The sequence below is a fragment of the Stegostoma tigrinum genome, chromosome 3 (genome assembly GCF_030684315.1).
Source record: "Stegostoma tigrinum isolate sSteTig4 chromosome 3, sSteTig4.hap1, whole genome shotgun sequence".
NCBI classification, from domain to species: Eukaryota; Metazoa; Chordata; class Chondrichthyes; order Orectolobiformes; family Stegostomatidae; genus Stegostoma; species Stegostoma tigrinum.
In genome coordinates, this window is record NC_081356.1 from 113,908,224 (window position 1) to 113,928,488 (window position 20,265).

Sequence of the window (20,265 nt, forward strand, 5' to 3'; positions counted from 1 at the left end):
CCAAGCGGAGGCTTGGGGACCGCTTTGCAGAACACCTCCGCTCGGTTCACAATAAACAACTACACCCTCCCAGTCGCGAACCATTTTAACTCCCCCTCCCATTCTTTAGATGACATGTCCACCATGGGCCTCCTGCAGTGCCACCATGATGCCACCGGAAGGTTGCAGGAACAGCAATTCATATTCCGCTTGGGAACCCTGCAGCCCAATGGTATCACTGTGGACTTCACCAGCTTCAAAATCTCCCCTTCCCCGACCGCATCCCAAAACCAGTCCAGTTTGTCCCCACCCGCCCCCCACATCACACAACCAGCCCAGCTCATCCCCTCCCCCCACTGCATCCCAAAACCAGCCCAGCCTGTCTCTGCCTCTCTAACCTGTTCTTCCTCTCATCCATTCCTTCCTCCCACCTCAAGCCGCACCTCCATTTCCTACCTACTAACCTCATCCCACCTCCTTGGCCTGTCCATCTTCCCTGGACTGACCTATCCCCTCCCTACCTCCCCACCTACACTCTCTCCACCTATCTTCTTTACTCTCCATCTTCGGTCCGCCTCCCCCTCTCTCCCTATTTATTCCAGTTCCCTCTCCCCATCCCCCTCTCTGATGAAGGGTCTAGGCCCGAAACGTCAGCTTTTGTGCTCCTGAGATTTTGCTTGGCCTGCTGTGTTCATCCAGCTTCACACTTTTTATTATCTTGGATTCTCCAGCATCTGCAGTTCCCATTATCTCTAGAGATACCAAGAACTGCAGATGATGGAGTTCGACATAACACAGTGTAGAGCTGGAGGAACACAGCAGGCCAGGCAGCATCAGAGGAGTGGGAAAGCTGACCTTTCGGGTCAGGACCCTTCTTCAGAAACGTCAACTTTCCTGCTCCTCTGGTGCTGACTGGCCGGCTGTGCATCTCAAAGATTTTGGATCTTTCTCCCTCGTAGAATTCCCCACAGTGTGGAAACAGGCCATTTGGCCCAACAAGTCCACACAGACCCTTTGAGGACCATCCCACCCAGACCCATCCCCTAACCCTATCCCTGTATTTCTCATGGCTAACACACCTAACCTATACATCTCTGAACACGGTGGGCAATTTAGCATGGCCAGTTCACCTGACCCGCACATCTTTGGACTGTGGGAGGAAACCAGAGCACCCTGAGGAAACCCACGCAGACACAGGGAGAATGTGCAAACTCCACGCAGAAAACTGCCCGAGGCTGGAATTGAACCTGGATCCCTGGCGCTGAGACATAGCAGTGCTAACCACTAAGCTCCCATGCTGCCCTCGGGTATTGTCGTCATATTATTATTGGATGAATAAACGTTAGTCCAAATCCTGCTGAGGAGTTTAATTTCAGCAGGTTAGACAAATCTGAAATAAAGAAAGACTGTATCAGTAGTTGTGGCTGTGAAACAACTTCTCTTGTGAAAACCCTTTTGGTCCAGTCTCTGTGTAAATCCAGACTCTCGGCAATGCAGTTGTCTTTAACTGTTCAACATAATGGTTGAGAAAGGCACTCAGTTCTGTTGTGACAACACTATGTCTGTAAGGGGTGTATTTTGTCCAGTTTTAATTTTTGATGAGAGGTTCTAAGACAGAAGTGGAGAACTGTCTATTTGAATCCAATAAAGTAAACAGTTTGTGAGGGCTTGAGTTTTTATTTAAAATTTGAACAGTAGAAGCAGCCTGAATGGATGTGGTCAAGCTCTCACGGAGCCAAGACTTTTAGTTTTAGTTTTCACTGGCAGTTGTTGCTGGGGTCTGAGCAGGGTTAGAAGCTGCAGATAACAAGGTGTAGTGCTGGATGAATGCAGTAGGCCAAGCAGTATCAGAGGAGCAGGAAGGCTGACATTTCGGGCCTAGACCTTTCTTCTGAAGAAGGATGTAGGCCCGAAACATCAGGCTTCCTGATCCTCTGATGCTGCTTGGCCTGCTGTGTTCATCCAGCTCTACACCTTGTTATCTCAGATTCTCCAGCATCTGCAGCTCCTACTATCTCTTTAGAAGCTGCTGTATACCTTTCCATACCACGCTCTCTCTCAGAGTTTTGTCTTGATGATATTTTTTTCTACTGCTGGAGTTGCATGTGAGACAATCAGTTTTTCTGAATTTGCCTTTGTCCAGCGTGTGTCGTATTCTTATTCAATGAATAAACGTCATTCATCCAATGTTACTTGTTTATTGGAACAGTTAATTAGTGATAGTTATTGTAGCAATTATTTTGTTAAGTATTTTGATAGAGTAGCAGCTAAGCTAGTTATTTTTCTTTTGTTGTAGCGTTGTGTATTTTAGCTGTCGTTTATGAGCAATGTATGTTTTGCTCCAAATCTGATAGTTTGGCCAGTTAAACTGCATCTGGAATGCAACATCTTACACCTAGTGTCAAAACAAGAAAAAACTAGGGTCTAGAATATCTACTGAATATTTTGAGGAGGTTTGGTATGGTCCATAACACTATTCAAGTGGTTAGTTACAGTGGGAAGGTTGTTGCTGAGCAAGGGTTGTTTGATCGTGTTGTTGATGACATCTTCCATCACTTTACTGCTGATCAAGAGCAAACTGCGACAGTGCTGGATGGCCTGGTTGGAACAGCTTGGCTAGGTGTACCGAAGAGGGATCACTGGACCTGAAACATTAACTCTACTTTCTCTCCACAGGTGTTGCCTGACTTGCTGAGTTTTCCCAACAATTTCTCTTTTTGTTTCTTATTTCAAACATGCACAGCCCCTTGCTTTTTGACTAGGGATGCAGCAAGTTTGGTGTTCCTTAATTTGTCATTGGGTCAGAATCCTGGAATACTGTCCCTAATGGCATTGTGGGTGAATTTACCCCAAATGGATTAAAGTTGTTCAACAAGCAGCTCGCCACAGAAAATTAGCAAGACCACATCTTGAATACAGTGTACAGCTTGTGTGGAGGATTTTGGACATGGTTTACTGGGTTGATACCTAGTGTTGAATGGGTGGGTTGTGTTTTGTGGGAAAGTTAGACAGGTTTGTTTTCACTGGGATTAAAAAGAGAGGGTTTCTGCCAGGTGCTCCAGTTTCCTCCCATAGCCCAAAAATGTGAGGTTTAGGTTGGTTGGTTGGTCATGCGAAATTGCCCATAGCATACTGAAATGTGTAGATTAGATAAATTAGTTATGGGAAAGGTGGGGTTACAGGGCTAGGATAGGGGGCTGGGATGCTCTTCAGAGGGTCAAATCACCTCTTTCCTCACTGTTAATAAAATGTGAGGCTGGACGAACACAGCAGGCCAAGCAGCATCTCAGGAGCACAAAAGCTGACGTTTCGGGCCTAGACCCTTCATCAGAGAGACTGCGAAGCCTCTTTCCTCACTGTGTTTGGATTCTCAAATGCTACGATTCTAGTGCTGGACAATTGCATGTTGACATTCATTGCAATACAGAAAGAGATCTTCAGCACTGTTATTTAAATAAATGTCTGGTACTGCTATGTAAAAACTTGAGGCCTATGTTTCTTTCTTCTAATTTGTAGCTTGATTGAGTAGTGGAAGCAAGCAGTTGTTCAAGCAGAGAAATGTGAAGGACTTGGGAGAATATTTCATTAAAAGGAATGCAAACTTTTTTTTGTTTGCCTTTTGGCAGTCATGTGACCTTCCAACACATCATTTGACATTTGTACAGTATTTGTTGTTCCTGCCTGCAAATCCACAGCTGGTTAGGCTCCATTGAATATTTGGCAGAATTCTTCAACAAAATCAATTGTTCAATGAAGCGTTCCAGTAGGAAATGGTTCAAGAATCATGTGGTGCCATTTAACGGGTATTGTCAGGAGTGTTGCTATGTGTGGTTGTTTTGTTAACTTCCTTCATAGCAACAGCTACTTGTTTAGCTTTTGATGCTATTCAAGATTGTCCCATTCAGAATCTTGTGTGTTTGTCAAGTTTGATGGGAGTACTGCTTGTTTTATAGAAGCAGATTTTTTGCATAGACAAGGTGTGACTCTGAACATAATGGATCATAGGCGATGTTGGATGAAGAGCTAAGTGGCATTTTGATGAAAATGAAAAGGGTCTGCAAAATGAGGCTGAAAGGCAATTGAATTAATTTTCACTTTTGTTTATTCAGTAGAAAGTGAAACGGATAGCGTTGGAACTGATGAAGAACCTGATGAGGTCAGTAAGCAATATGTTGGTTTGAAGCCAAAACAAAGAACAGAGAGAAAGTTTATTTATTTGAAAGCACTGACCGAGCCGGTACAGACCTTCTCCATGTATTCTTCCATTTCGGCAACATTGCTGTATTTAAACTGTCTCTCTTTACTGCTGAAACCTACACCCACTTTACCTCAACAGGAGGTCAGTGCCTCATAAGAGGTCAGACTTAAACCTTGTGGGACAAGACAAAAAGGAAGTTGATGCGGAGTGAAAAACTGAAAACTGAGTCCCAGCTTCTAATGATAATGTCTGTCTTGATGGCCAGGTATCAGTACCACATTGTAAAGTGCCAATTCTTTTGCCTATATTGCTTTCATTTGCAACTCGCCAGCTAAAATCACTAGGCCATAAGATATAGAAGCAGAATTAGGCCATTCAGCCCATCAGGTCTACTTTGCCATTCGATCATGGCTGATATATTTATGAACCCCATCCTGATGCCTCTGCCCATGACTCTTAATCCCGTTACTGATGAAGACCCGAGATAATAAAATGTGAGGCTGGATGAACACAGTAGGCCAAGCAGCATCTCAGGAGCACTGCTGCTTGGCCTGCTGTGTTCATCCAGCCTCACATTTTATTATCTTGGATTCTCCAGCATCTGCAGTTCCCATTATCACTGATGAAGACCCTATTGATCTCTGTCTTAAATACACTCTGACCTAGGCTCCACAGCCTGCTGTGGCAATGAGTTCCACAAATTCACCACCCTCTGTCTCAAAAAATTCCTCCTTATCTCAGTTCTAAAGGGTTGTCCCTTCCGTCTGAGCCTGTCCCCTTGGGTCCTAGTCTCCCTTGCTAGGGGAAACTTCTTCTCCACGTCCACTCTATCCAGGCTTCTCAGTTTTCTGTAAGTTTCAGTGAGAACTCCCCCCCCCCCCCCCCCCCCTCCAACCCCCCACCCCATCCTTCTAAACTCCATTGCGTACAGGCCCAGAATCCTCAGCTGCACCTCATCTGACAGGTCTGTCTTCCCCAGAATCATCCTTATAAACCTCTTGTGTACCCCCACCCCTTCAACACCAGCACATCCCTCCTTAGATAAGGGGCCCAAATCTGCTCACAATATTCCAAATGTGGTCTGACCAGAGCCTTAATCAGGGAATGTAGCCTTTCACTGATACCAGCAATGGTCAAATCAATAACTTAAAATTTGAGGGGAGTTTTTCTTCTCGCTTGGTATATGCTCAGATGTAGTAAGACCATAAGACACGGGTGCAGAAATTAGGCCATTCAATCATGGCTGATAAGTTCCATAACCTCATTCTCCCACTTTTGCCCTGTAACCTTTGGTCCCCTTGATAATCAAGAACTTATCTATCACAGTCTTGAATCGACTCAATGACCTAGCGTCTACGGCCTTCTGTGGCAGTGAATTCCGCAGATTCACCACTCTCTGGCTGAAGAAGTTTCTCCTTATCTCCATTCTAAAAGGTCTACCCTTTACTCTAAGGCTGTGCACTCGGGTCCTAGCCTCTCCTACCAATGGAAGAATGTTCCCATGGTTTGCAGAAGATACAAAAATATTGGCCTGAGTAGGGCTGTTGTAGAGTAATGGGGCTCTGCCTACCTCTGGGCCAGGAGGCTCAGGTCCAAGTCCCACCAGTGCCAGAGGTGTGTAATAATGTCTCTGAGCAGGTTGACTAGAAGACATCCAAAAGTTGCCTGGTTTGTGGGAAGGAATCTGCCCAACTTCCATGCACAGTTTGGTCAGACTCCCTCACAGGCCTGCATTTGTGGACCCGTCTTGAAATTCCCTGCGTGTCTGAGCAGATACCATTAAGATTTTAAGATTCCCTACAGTGTGGAAACCAGCCCTTTGGCCCAACAAGTCCATACCACCCCTTGAAGCATCCCACCCAGACCCATCCCCCTATAGCCCACACACCCCTGAACACTGTGGGCAATTTAGCATGGCCAATCCACCTAACCTGCACATCTTTGGACTGTGGGAGGAAACCGGAGCACCCAGAGGAAACCCACACAGACACGGGGAGAATGTGCAAACTCCACACAGACAGTTGCCCGAGGCTGCAATCAAACCTGGGTCCCTGGTGCTGTGAGGCTGCAGTGCCAACCACTGAGCCACTGTGCCCCCCAATTCTACTTTGTAAATTGAATTTAGACAGAATCTCCCTGATCCCTGACAGTACAGAAGCAAGCCATTTAGCTCAATCAGGCAGGTTTTATACGCAAACCTCCTCTGCTCTGCTTTCTCTCACCCTCCCATGGGCCACACATTGAAGGCGGAGGTGAGGAGCAGTTTAACCTCAGAGGGTCATGAGTCGTGGCTTCCACCATCTTTTGAGGATGATAATTCCAGAGCCTTAGAATCTTTTTGAGTCTCCTATAAATATATTTTTGATAAGCAAGGTGGGGCTGAAAGATTATGATGGGTAGGCAGGAATGAATTTGAATTGACTTTATTGTCATGCAAGTAGAGTGAAAAGTTTGTAAATCACCACTTACTGTGCCATCTCAGATGTGTAGGTTTCTAGCTACAGATCCTTGAGTACAAATTCTGAGGGGGAAAAAATGGAAAAATAAAGAAATAAGAAGTTCAGAATAACAGTGCTTCCACCATGATATAACAAAGGGAAAAAGAGAATTTTAATTAATCAGGACAGAACATAAACTTGTCAAGTGGCAGGGTATTATCTTGGGACCAAATGGTTTATTCTTCCTTCCCCTAATTTGTATATTTGTCTCAATGTGTCTTCTGCTGATTTCTCATTGAAACCCACATTCATCTTCCACTTAAACATGTCTGAGAATTTCCAAATCCATGCTGTAGCAAGTCTTATATTCTAACAACGAAAGAAATTTCTGCCGAATTCCTTGATGGGCTTATGGCTGACTGTCTTACTACTATGACCCCTAATTTTGCCAACTGTCCCACCATCTGCACATCCTCTTTATCAATAATGTTAAATACCTGTTGTCGGCTTTTCACTTCCCAAGGAAAAACGGCTCCCATTTCAGTTTTTCTCTAAGAGTTACAGCCTCTCGTTTTGAATGTCTGCAGGAAGAACTTTGTCGTCGTTGTGAGGAAATCTTATTTCTTCCTTGTTTGTATGCCTAGGTGACTGAGAGCACAAACCAAGACCAATCACAGTGGCAGCAGAGCAACATCGAAGGCAAGGAGTTTCTGAGCAACATCGGCATGAACACTGCGTTTTCCCCACCTGCAGGCCCCACTGTGACCTCCAGCAACTTCAGCTTCAAACTCCTGACCAATGGCTCTGAGAAAGCACCCATTTACACCTCTGCCACATGCTCCAGCCTGTCAGTCAGCATCTCCACATCACCTGTGCCATCGCAGCAAGCCTCTTTAAAACACCGTGTGGCTGAAAACCGAGCGACTGTCATCGTGAAGACATCGGACTTAACCCGAGGCAAGAACTGATGAATTCTCCATTTCCTTGGGTGTAATATCTCCTTGTTCCGGTGATACCTTTATTGGGCTAAGCTGCACTGTACCATAGATGGACCTCACAGGCCTATTTGACTTAAATATATATATATATCTATATAACTTAAAAGAAAATGTGCTGCAGAACTGGAAATCACTTGGTTGCCTTTGCCTCAACTGCCATCTCCAGTTCATGAATTTTAACTCAGGACATAATGTTGAACGATTTTCTCTGTTTTCCTGTTGCACTTCGCTGTTACTTCAGTGACAGCAAGAGGCTGAGGCAAGGCTCAGCCTTGAATGCACATCTGAGCACTTGAGACAGGACCAATACGTTACAACCACAATCTCCACGTGCCTATCAAACCCACCTGCAGCAGGGGACAAAAAAAATGTGAACTGCTTTGACAATGTGTAAATTTTTTTTGTATTCTTTGAATGTGCATATGTATATAACGCAGGAGGAATTGAATTTTACTGCTTTTTGCACCTTAAATCTCAGCTCACCCTTAATGCTGTCACATTGCTGGCAATTACATGCATTTAGAACTTAAAAGATTCCTGTGGTTTGGAGTTTATGGCCTGATCTTATGCCTGCTTACACTGGTCTCCTTTGCTCAAGCACAAAACTACAATAAGCAGTGCGCAAAAAAGTGAAGTGGCTTGATAAAAAGGACTGGTTTTAAATTTTTTTCTAAAGCAAGCTGTTTTTTATCACATGTAAAGGGATTATTTTATTCAGGGTAATTGAATTCTGAAGTGAACAGAAATCTTAAACTTTTTTTTACAAAATAAATGTTGTTTCTGACTTTGTTTATCAGCATAAACATCTGTGGTAAATTGATAATTTTTTTTTACAAAATTTGTAGCAGTTATAGACTCTCCAATAAAATGTAGCCTCTACATCAGTGACTAGAAATAATGTCTGTCGCCATTATGCTTCCTTCCAAATGTACATTAATCTCACCAAATGTTTAGCTTGATTCAAAATACTTTTAAACACGCCGTCACACAGGGACCACTTGAAATTCTTGGTATATTTTTGGAGGCCTACAGAAAATGTGCACAACTGCTCAGAGACCTCCTGCAGAAGTTGTGATTTTACCCGGGACCTTCTGTAAACGTTGACACTTCCACAGGAACATCCTTCAAGTGTTGACTCATACCTTGACTAAATATTGACATACAAAGGGTACTCCTACAAACATCGACCTGCCTTTAAAACGGAGCTGCAGTGGTTCATCTATGAAGGGAAACTGGATAGGCTGAGTATTTTCCTTGACAAAATCAGAAGTCCCACGACTCCAGGTTATAGTCCAACTTAGTTTATTTAGTTTATTTAAAATCACAAGCTTTTGGAATGCTGCTGCTTCTTCAGATGAAGTGTCCACTCCTGTCCAACATCAGCACCTCCATGTCCTATTTTCCTTGAGGCAGAGAAAGGTGCATGGGAAACCTGACTGAGATGTACAAAATTATGAGGGACATGAGAGACAATAGAAATGACCTTTTGCCCTTCGAGGAGTCAGTTATATGATCATACAGTACAGAAGAGGCCCTTCGACCCATGAAATCTGTACTGCCAAAGCTTCCCTTTAGCTACATTCCTTCCACCTTCCACTGCTAGGCCCATAGCCTTTAAATTTGTGACATATCGAGCGCTCATCCAAGTACTTATTAAAATTCTGTGAAGTTATCCGTCTCAGCCGTCCTCCTGGGCAGGACCCCAACACCCTCTGTGTGAAATAAATTCAGATTCCTTCTAAACTTTTTGCCATAAAATTATGCCCCTTGTTATTGAGTAGGGGGAGCAGCTGCTTTCTATTCACCCTGACTGTGCCCCAGTTAGTACGGAGCATAGAGTTAAGGTTCAAAGCAGGAGATTTAGAGGTGTTTTAAGGAGAATTCTTTTCATCCAGAGGCTGGTGGGTTATCTAGAACTCATTGCCTGGAAGCATGGCAGAGGCAGGAACCATTATAACATTTAAGAAGTGTCAGTCACATGAAGTGTCATAGCAAACAAGGTTATGGGCCAAGTTCTGGGGAATGGGATGACAGTAGATAGGTGTTTGCAGACCAGTGAGATTCTTTCCATGTTATAATACTCCATAACTTTTTGATGTGCAGTATCCCTTCAAGTTTTGAATAGCTCACTTATCCACACACCCAGAGACCTTATGCAAACATCTACACAGGGAATCTGAGTGGGTAATTATTCACAGCAATTCCATGAGTCTTGCACAGTATCCCATCCACCAAATTTAATGAATGGAAAATTGTTTGTGGATCCTTGATCAGACCCCCTGGAATTTTGTGTTTAGTGTAACAACTTGCCTCAAAAATGATTTATTGGCCTTGCAAGGTGTGCAGCACAGTCGCTGCATGATACTGGGGCTGAGAGGTTAAATTATGAGGTCATGTTACATGGAGCCTGGTACATTGGGACTACAGGATGGAGGGAGTGTACATTGACAGACGTTGGCACAGTGGTGATGCCAGTGGACTAGTAAATCAGAGCTGCAGCCTAATGTCTTTGGATGTGAGTTCAAATCCTGCTGTGGTGAAATTCCAGCTCAATAACAGCAGCATGGAATTGAACATAACAAAGTGTGGAGCCCAAAACGTCAGCTTTCTTGTTCCTGTGATGCTGTCTGTCCTGAAGTGTTCCTCCAGCTCCTCTCTGTGTTATCTCAGACTCCAAAATCTGCAGTTCTTGCTTTCTTAGTATGGGATTGAAAGCTTCTCTAAGCGATGGTCACCCTGTCAGCATCCATTTGTGAAAAGAAATCTCAGTCTTGCCCTGTCTGGCCTATGTTTGACTCTAGACTGGCTGCTATATAGTAAACTGCCCAGCAAGCCACAGTTACTTAGACATTGATAACAAACGCTGACTGGCAAAAAAAACCCTCCCATAAAATAATTTATTAAAAATGTGGAAATGCATAGAGAGAAGCTATTTCTTCTGGTGGAGGAACCAGACTATTGGAGTTAGACTATTTAGCAGAGTGGCTCAGTTAGCTGGATAGATTTTTTTTCTTTATTCATTTTGTGGGATGTGGGCATCGCTGGCTGACCAGCATTTATTGCCCATTCCTATTTGCCCTTCAGAAGGAGTGGTGAGCTGCCTACTGAGCCACTGCAGTCCACCTGCTGTGAGTTGACCCACAATGCCCATTAGGGAGACAATTCCAGGATTTTGGCCCAGCAACAGTCACGGAACATTGATATATTTCCAAGTCAGGATGGTGAGTGGCTTGGAGAAGAACTTGAAGGTGGTGGTAGTTTCATATATCTGCTGCCCTTGTCCTTCCAGATGGAAATGGTCCTGGGTTTGGAAGGTGCTGTCTCAAGATCTTTGGTGAATTTCTGCAGTGCATCTTGTAAATAGTACCAACGGCTGCACCTGAGCATCAGTGGTGGATGGAGTGGATGCTTGTGGGTGTGGTGTCAATCAAGTGAGCTGCTTTGTCCTGGATGGTGTCAAGATTCTTGAATATTGTTGGAGCTGCATTCATCCAGACAAGTGGGGAGCATTCCATCACACTCCTGACTTATGCCTTGTAGATGGTGGAGAGGTGTTGAGGAGTGTGGAAGTATGTTACTTGGTATGGTATTGCTAGCCTCTGACCTGCTTTTGTAGCCACTGCATTTATGTGGTGAGTCCAGTTGAGTTTCTGGTCAATGGTAACCCTCAGGATGTTGATAGTGCAGGATTCAGTGATGGTAGCACCATTGAATGTTAAGGGGCAATGGTTAGATTGTCTCTTATTGGTGATGGCCATAGCCTGGCATTTGTGTTGCATGAATGTCACTTGTTACTTATCTGCCCAAGCCTGGATATTATCCAGATCTTGTTGCACTCAAGACGTGTAGTGTTTCATGAATGGTGCTGAACATTGTGCGAACATCCCCAATTCTGACCTTATGATGGAGGGAAAATCATTAATGAAGCAGCTGAAGATGGTTGGACCTAGGATATTACCCTGAGAAACTCCGGCAGAGATGTCCTGGAGCTGGGATGACTGACCGCCATCAACCAATTCCATCTTTCTATGTGTCAGGTATGACTCCAACCACAAGAACATTTGCCCCCAATACCCATTGATTTCAGTTTTGCTAGGGCTCTGTGATGCCACACTCAGTCAAATGCAGCCTTGATGTCATGAGCTGTCACTTTCACCTCACCTCTGGAATTCAGCTCTTTTGACTATGTTTGAACCAAGGCTGTAATGAGGTCAGGAGCTGAGTGGCCCTGGAGGAACCAAACTGGGCATCACTGAGCAGATCATTACAGTGGCTTGCAATGTAGTGTGACACAGTCAGCATGGATTAAGTCCCTGTACTGGCCAAGGTCACCCTGAAGGCACTGTCTTCCCAAACTCACCCCTCACCAAGGCATGGTGACCCTCAGGTTAAACTCATGTTGGTGACTTCCACCTTTAAATCAGCAGCGAAATCAAGGAGCAGTGTTTCACACAACAGGACATGGAGACCTGCAGCTTTCTGAGCAAAGAGGTCTGTTCGTGCAGGCAGTAAAAGCTCTCAAAACTGCGACCAATAGATTGTGTGAGGGTAAGGATTTTGAGGGAGACATGGCAAGATAATGGAGTTGAGGAATAGATCGGCCATGGTGTATCTGTAGCCATGAAGTATTGATTGGTGAAGCAGACTTGATGGGCAGAATGGTCTGCTTCTGCTTCTCCCATCTCATGGACCTTAATGAATGGCAGGAAATGTTCCAGGGCACAAAGGCCTACTTCTGATCCGATGTTCCCAAGTCAAGAGCAAATAGATGTTCAATGCATAAATTCCCAAACCAACCTGTCAACACAGAACTCAGTGATGGGAATGCTGAGCTTACCCTAACATCAGTTTGGAGAAAGTAAAACTGTCCTATCTTTGCACCAGTCTCTTCTCAAGATTACATTACAATATACTGAGAATCCTACATTTCCAGGGAGCATTAGATATACAGTTTTAGGTGTACCATGAATATACTGATTGAGTCCAGTATTCACAAAGAGCACAGTTCAGGAAATTATGAATCTATTGCCGTCGGCTTGTAATCTACTATTGATGACATCCAACATTTCACCTCATGCCTTATCGATCATCACTCACTGTCTGAGCTGCCTGATTAGAGAATCAGTCCTATTTCACAAGACTTTCCTAATTAAAAACAGATCTTAAAGCAACACAGTGTGGAGTTGGAGGAAGGCAGCAGGTCAGGCAGCATCAGAGGAGCAGGAAAGTCATCATTTTGGGCTTACGCCCTCCTCTGATGCTGCCTGGCCTGCTGTGTTTCTTCAGCTCCAGGCTGTGTTGACTCTGACTCCAGCATCGGCAGCTCTTGCTATCTCTAAGTGACTGAAGACCTTAATGCAACTTCGTTTCACTCCATTTCAACTATCCTTCCGGATATCCCCTGCTCCACCCAAATGACCACATTGATATGTAATGTCAATGCTGCCACTCACTTTGAACCTACACCATCATCAAAACTTCCAAGATTTAATCTCTTTCCTCCATTGACCTTCCATTTTGTTATTTTCATCCCCTTTCGCCTTTCATTTGTTCAAAACATTATTTAATTTTCTCTATAAAAGATCATCACCGTGTCCACAGATGCTCCCAAACCTGATGAGTATTTCTGACATTTTGTTTTAATTTCAGATTTCCACAGTATTTCAGTATTTTGCTTTTGTACCCCTGTCCTTGTGATACGAATTCTGCAATCAGTTATATCTTAGAATTGTTGACCAGTAAAAGAAACGCTTCAGCTAATTGTGCCCGTATTTGCTTTTTGAAAAAGCTATTGAATCCAACTTCCTCATTCTTTGCCCATATCTCTGCAATTTGTTGCCTGTTAAAGTGCATGTACAACTCCCTTTTGAAAATCACCATTTAATTTATTTCTGCCATCCTATCAGGTGGCGCAGCACAGCACAGCACGTAGTTAATAAGCAAATAGAATGGATAGAGTAAGTAGATGTCCTTGAAAGTTGCCAACCAGGTTGACAATCCTTGAAAGTTACCACCCAGGTTGACCGGGCTGTTAAGAAGGCACACAGTGTTTTAGCTTTTATTAATAGAGGGATCGAGTTCCAGAACCAAGAGGTTATGGTGAAGCTGTACAAAACTCTGGTGTGGCCGCACTTGGAGTATTGTGTACAGTTCTGGTCACCGCATTACAAGAAGGATGTGGAAGCTTTGGAAAGGGTGTAGAGGAGATTTACTAGGATGTTGCCTGGTATGGAGGGAAGGTCTTATGAGGAAAGGCTGAGGGACTTGAGGCTGTTTTCATTAGAGAGAAGAAGGTTGAGAGATGACTTAATTGAAACCTATAAAATAATTAGAGGGTTAGATAGGGTGGATAGGGAGAGCCTTTTTCCTAGGATGGTGACAGTGAGCACGAGGGGGCATAGCTTTAAATTGAGGGGTGAAAGATATAGGACAGATGTCAGAGGTGGTTTCTTTACTGAGAGAGTAGTAAGGGAATGGAACGCTTTGCCTGCGATGGTAGTAGATTCACCAACTTTAGGTACATTTAAGTTGTCATTGGACAAGCATATGGACGTACATGGAATAGTGTAGGTTAGATGGGCTTCAGATTGGTATGACAGGTCGGCACAACATCAAGGGCCGAAGGGTCTGTACTGTGCTGTAATGTTCTATGTTCTATGTCCAGAGAGATCTAAACGTTTGTTTTAAAAAAATCACCCAAAATGCAATGACGATTAAAAGAGAGAGTTGGAAAAGTAGGATAGATTGGCTGCTTATCTTTGAAAGACAAATAATCAAGATATTTCTGCAGCATAATTACTGGAACATTGACAGTTAAACTACAGAAGTGCCAAACATGCTGTCTATGGAAACACAAATGCTTCTAAATGTGCCTCCAGTTGAACAGATTACAGATACATAGGCAGGTATACACCTGTTTCCAGTGTAACATATTAATGCCATGTGCCGGTGTTTGCATGTTTCTTTTGCAATGACGCAAGTGGCTATGAGACCTTGTACTCTATTGATTTAAATAGTTCTTTCATCAATGCTGCATCTCTGTTTTGTTTGCTTTTCAAAATCAACAGTCAAAGGTCGACATCTTTATTCATTGTAGTTGGTTTTGGGCGAACAGAAAGCCCAAACAAAATTACTACAATCAATAACTAATTACAAAAATAAAGTAAGCAGTTACTGAATAAATTTCCTCTTTCTGAACAGTTAAAGAAATGCTCCACTTGTATATAACCTCAACATCCAACTCTCGGACCTAAAATACCATGAACTTCAAATTGGCAAACCTCATCCAGAGAATTCCTTTCTGACACTTGTTGTATGATATCAGCTCAAGGTGATGTTAAAAAGCATTAATAATTCTGCCATGATGATTAAAAAGGAATGTGGGCAGAGTTGGCTGGAGCGCACTGGGAAAGCAGTTTAGCAGCAAAGATTGTTGAGGAACAATCTTCATTAGCAATCACTTGCTAATGATTCTAGTTGTCTGTAGAAAATTCTGCATCAATGTGTCCTTGAGTGGCTGATGAGCCTGATCCTAAAACCACATCTCCACCCATTTGGTAGGTGTTTCCAGGAAGTGGATTTCATCCTTGGCCTTAGATCATTGGCATTAATACAGAGATTTCCTCCAAGTTAGATTCGTCCGAATAAGGGTCACCAATGCAATGACATCTATGTTACATTTCTTGAGGGAAGATTTCAAGGGGTCTTTGAAATGTTTCCTTTGACCTCTTCTAGTTTGAATGCCTTTCTTGAGCTGGGTGAAGATGATTTGCTTTGGTAGCTGGAACTCAGGCATCCTAAAGTACATGACCAGCCAAGTGTAGTTGATTTCGGATGATCTTGATTCTGTGTAATTGGCTCCTTTAAAGACGCTGATATTACCACACTCATTGCCCCAACTGATACAGAGAATACATCTCAAACAGCTTTAATGGTACTTCTCAAAGGTCTTGAGGTAGCATGCCCAGAGAACTTGTGCAGGTCTTGTGAGGTAGCATTAACATGTAGTCCAAGAGTCTGAAGGATGGCTACCTTATACACTTGATATCAGCATGGATGTCATGGTTTTTGAAGTCTCATATCCTTGAGCATTTGAACGTGGGACCTGAAGATTGGACGTGATGTTGAATCCCCACATTGATATCAGCTTTGGATGAAAGGTAGATTCCCAGGTAAGAGAAATATCCCACATTTGGGAGGATTTCTCTGTTTATGTTAATGGAGGGATGTAGTGGAACCTGACTTGGTTGGTATTGGACTTAGGTCGTCTTCAGGTTGAGGTTGAGACCAATTCTTTTTTAGGCTTCCGCAAAGGTGTTAAGCAAAGCTTGAATATTCTCTTCCAAGAGAGCAGAGATGATTGTTGTCACCCACATACTAAAGTTCCATGAGCGAGGCTATTTTCTTCTTGGATTTCAACTGGCTGAGGTTGTAAAGATTTCCAGCCACCCTGTAGACAATGCCCACACCACTGGAAAAATTGTTCTTGAGAAGATAAAGAATGGTGGAGATGACAATGGAAAAAAGGGTGGGGGCAATGACTTATCCCTGCTTGACCCCTGTCTTGACCTCAAAGTATTGTCTTATTACTGTCAGTGAGGACCGTCACTGACATCTTGTTACAGAGAAGACAGAGGATATTGATGAATTTCATTGTCATCTGGTCTTTGACAGGGTCTTCCATAACATTTCCCAAGTGACTTGAGTCAGAATCCTCTGTCAGATGAAGGCCATGTATAGGGGTTGGTGTTGTGCCTGGCATTTCTCTTTGAGTTGCCAAGCAGTTACAATCACGTCCATAGTTCCTCTGTTTGATTGGAAGCCACATTGATTTTCAGGAAGAATTTCCTCAGAGATTGGGAGAAGGTGGCAGTGCAGATTCAGGCGAAGATTTTCCTCATGATGGAGAATAATGACATTGCTTGGTATTTACCACAATCTACTTTCTGTAGATGGTAGCCATGGTAACAACCCTGTTAGCAGCAAGGATTTCTTTCATGTCACAAGTTTTCAGGAACGGTTAATGGAGATGACAGGTAGGCTCTGCTCCTCTAAGTTTGAAACTTTCCACGGGAATCCCATCCACTTGCAGTTTTTCCATTTTTCCTGTGTCTAAGGCATCTTCAATTCTAACACGCTCTGTGGGAATCCAAGATCATTTTGATGGGAATTTCTTCAAACGTACCCTTGACAATGATCTATCATGGCTTAGGAGTTCTTTGAAATATTTTTTCCAACAGAGGCTGATGTTTTGACGTTCTCTTAAAATAGTGCTATCTTTATTATTACTTTGAGCCAAGGGTGTTGGGTCCATAGAACATAGATCACAGAAAAGTACAGCACAGTACAGGCCCTTTGGCCCATGATGTTGTGCTGAACTTTTACCCTAAACCTAAGGTCTATCTAACCTCCACCCTTACCTTATACTATCATCCATATACCTATCTAATAGCCACTTAAATGCCCCTAATGTGGCCAACTCCACTACCCTCTCCGGCAATGCATTCCACACCCCTACCACTCTCCGAGTAAAGAACCTACCTCTGACGTCTCCCCTAAATCTAGCTTCACTCACTTTAAAACTATGCCCCCTTGTAATAGCTACCTCCACCCTCAGAAAAAGTCTCTGGCTGTCCATATATTGCCTTGGCATTACCGAAGAAGCCCGAGGTGTCATGCTGTCAGCACAGAGTTGCAGTCATTAGCTTTCTCAGTCCCTCATTGGTTCTTGATTTCCCTCACTCTTGGTTGGAACTCCACCTCCTTGCCATGTAGCTAATGTCTTTTTGGCAGGTGCTGAGAGTGTTCCTCTTCTTATCGGTGAGGTTTTTAGATGATGTGTTCATTCTTGGTGAATTGGTCTTGGCTTTTCCTGGTCTTGTAGCCAATAATTTCTTCACAGTCTGAGATGATGGCTATCTTCAGCCCTTTCCAGATTTCCTCCACTCCATTAAGATGATCACGTTAGAGATTTTGGTGAAGACATTGTCTCTGAAGACGTTAAGTGTTGGGCTATTTTATAAACTGTTTCTTCATCTTCAGATGCCTCTGGTGGTATCTGATGGACATAGAGGACTGGATAATCCAGTGGTCTGTCCAGCAATCCTCTGCACTAGTCACCCCCTTGGTAATCAGGACACCCTCTTGGTCTTAAGATTGCACAATGATGTAATTGATCATATGCCAATGCTTTGATCGTGGATGTCTCCAAGAAGTCTTGAACCAGTCTTTGTGTGTTGGTGAAAACCACCTGGTGTTCTGTACAGTTGGTGAGCAGGGCAATCACATTGGAGTTGCAATTCCTAACTCCTTCCTTTCCAATTGTCCCTTTCTAGATTCAGGGGTCCTTTCCAACTCCGGTGTTGACGTCTTTAAGCATGTTGTTGAGTATGGTGCCTGGGAGGGAGTAGAAACTTTCTTTGACCTCTTCAATGACATCAAGAGTTGGACATAGATACTCAGGACCATTGCCTGCTGGTTCTTGGCAAGTTGCAGTCAGAGTCATGAGGCAGAAGGAATCTCTGACAAGTGGTTGACAAGTTTATTAATCCAAATCCATGCTTCCTTGGGTTTTCCTCTCCAGAAGAAGGTGTAACCACCACCTTCATCGTTCAGCTGCCCTTAGTGACAATGTCAACATCAGAATTTTAATAAAATGTGAGGCTGGATGAACACAGCAGGCCAAGCAGCATCTCAGGAGCACTTGAGATGCTGCTTGGCCTGCTGTGTTCATCCAGCCTCACATTTTATTATCTTGGAATCTCCAGCATCTGCAGTTCCCATTATCTCAGAATTTTAATAACTGTTTATGGATTGGAAAAATTAACATTGATCATTTGCTCCACATGGATTGAAAGAAGCAGCAATAACTTACATGGGAATAAGCGGTTTCTGAAAATGAAAGGGACAGTGAGAAACTGTTATAAAAAGGAGCTACAACAACATGTGAATTGACCCTCCCTGAGAAGAAGGAATATAATCAAGCTGTTTCCTGGGAGGAGGAAGATAACACTTATTTGTTAATCTGTTGCCTCAGCACATTGCTTCTGCAATGTTCCCAGGAAAAAGGTTAATTGCAGGAAAAAGCTGTGCTTTAAATAGACAGATAATACCGAACGTGACTAGGAACAAACGAATTATTTTTGGTGAAGAGGAAAGCTGTAAACTTGAGCTTTCCAAAAGTGTCATCAGTGTGGGGAATGAAAGAATCTAAAGGATCATCAACAATGTCACACTACAAACTTGAAAGAGAGAAAATTGTGTAAGAAACCAACGCATAAAAACTTAACAACAGAACGTTGAAGAACGACACTACAGAAGGACCAAACCCTGGATGCTTCCAGACACAGACTACTACTGGTTGAAATCCTGGTCAGATTTCACCACTAATTGGATAATAGCTATCTTGGGTCACTGGTTTATACTTGCTTACTTGAGGGGTCTAAATAAAGTTTAAATTATTATTTTAGTATTTGATTGTCTGTGAGATTTCTCAATAAATAGCTGAATTAAAGGTAACTGTGGCAGTTTACCACAACATCTTTACCTGCTGTTCAACTCTCCAGGAGAGCAGCGATATCAGCATTGAAGTGCCTGAATTCATGGGTAACAAAGGCAATTCTTCATTCTGGACCATTGTTTTGCTAATTGTCTATGAGGGCTCTTACACACCAGATTCTGAGATTGAGTTTGACCTTGGTTTACATACTGCAGGTAGCTGAGTCGCTGGATATGGTTTACCAGCCAGGTTGGAAATGGAACAGACCACGTTTTGGGTATCTTTTCTGGAATTTTCCACATGTGGGGTGAGCTGGGTGGCTCCTGAAGACCGTTGTTCAATCATGAAGAAAGCTGCCAAAATGTGCTCCTCTTCCTATTCTGAGAGCGAAACAACTGAGTCAAACTCCATCATTTACATGCCAGTCTGAAGTGAGACACTTCCATTTCTCTCATTCCTTTCCCCAATATCTCACCCTGATCACTGCAGGGCTTGTGTCGTGTGGTGGGGGAGGGTTGAATTCCTCTAGGTAGACGCTTGTATGGGACATCTATTAACATGGGAATGCTGTTGCAGATACACAGTCCTTGAGAGAAGGTAGATCCAGTTCCAGTGACAAGGTATCCTCAATAACCTGGGATCTTCGCACCCCTGCAGTCTTCTTGCAGCCATTGATGTTACATGAATATCTTCCATAAGAATGTAAGATATATGACTGGAATTAAGCTATTTGGCCCATTGAGTCTGCTCTGCTATTTGATCATGGCTGACATGTTTCTCAGCCCCATTCTCCCGCCTTCTCCCTGTAACCAATTGATCCCCTTACCAATCAAGAAGCAATCTATCTTTGTCTTAAATACACTCAGTGTCTTGGCCTTCACAGGCTGCTACAGCAATGAATTCCATGGATTTGCTGCCCTCTGGCCGAAGGAATTCCTCCTTATCTCAATTCTAAAGGTTCCCCCCCTTCACTCTGATGCTGTGCCCTTGCCCTAGTCTTCTACCAGTGGAAACATCTTCTCCATGACCATTCTATCCAGGCCTCTCAATATTCAGTAAGGTTCAATGAGATCTCCCCCTTCATCTATCTAAACTCCCTTCAAGTACAGATCCCGTGTCCTCAACTACTCCTTATATGGCAAACTCTTCATCCCT

At 43.4% G+C, this 20,265-nt stretch overlaps 1 protein-coding gene across 9 annotated transcripts in view; it reads left to right on the plus strand.

The window, feature by feature from the left end:
* Nucleotides 1-8,485, plus strand: part of irf2b (interferon regulatory factor 2b) — a 64,249-nt gene extending 55,764 nt beyond the window's left edge. For 7 of the 9 annotated variants that reach the window (XM_048527565.2, XM_048527566.2, XM_048527563.2 and 4 more), the window contains 2 exons: nt 4,089-4,135; nt 7,260-8,484. In XM_048527565.2, coding sequence (XP_048383522.1) covers nt 4,089-4,135; nt 7,260-7,583 — 371 coding nt within the window. In that variant the 3' untranslated portion in view covers nt 7,584-8,484. Of the gene's footprint in view, nt 1-4,088; nt 4,136-7,259 lie in introns of all 9 variants that reach the window. The other 2 variants (XM_048527571.2, XM_048527569.2) reach the window with 2 other exon arrangements.
* Nucleotides 8,486-20,265: the final 11,780 nt, after the last annotated feature.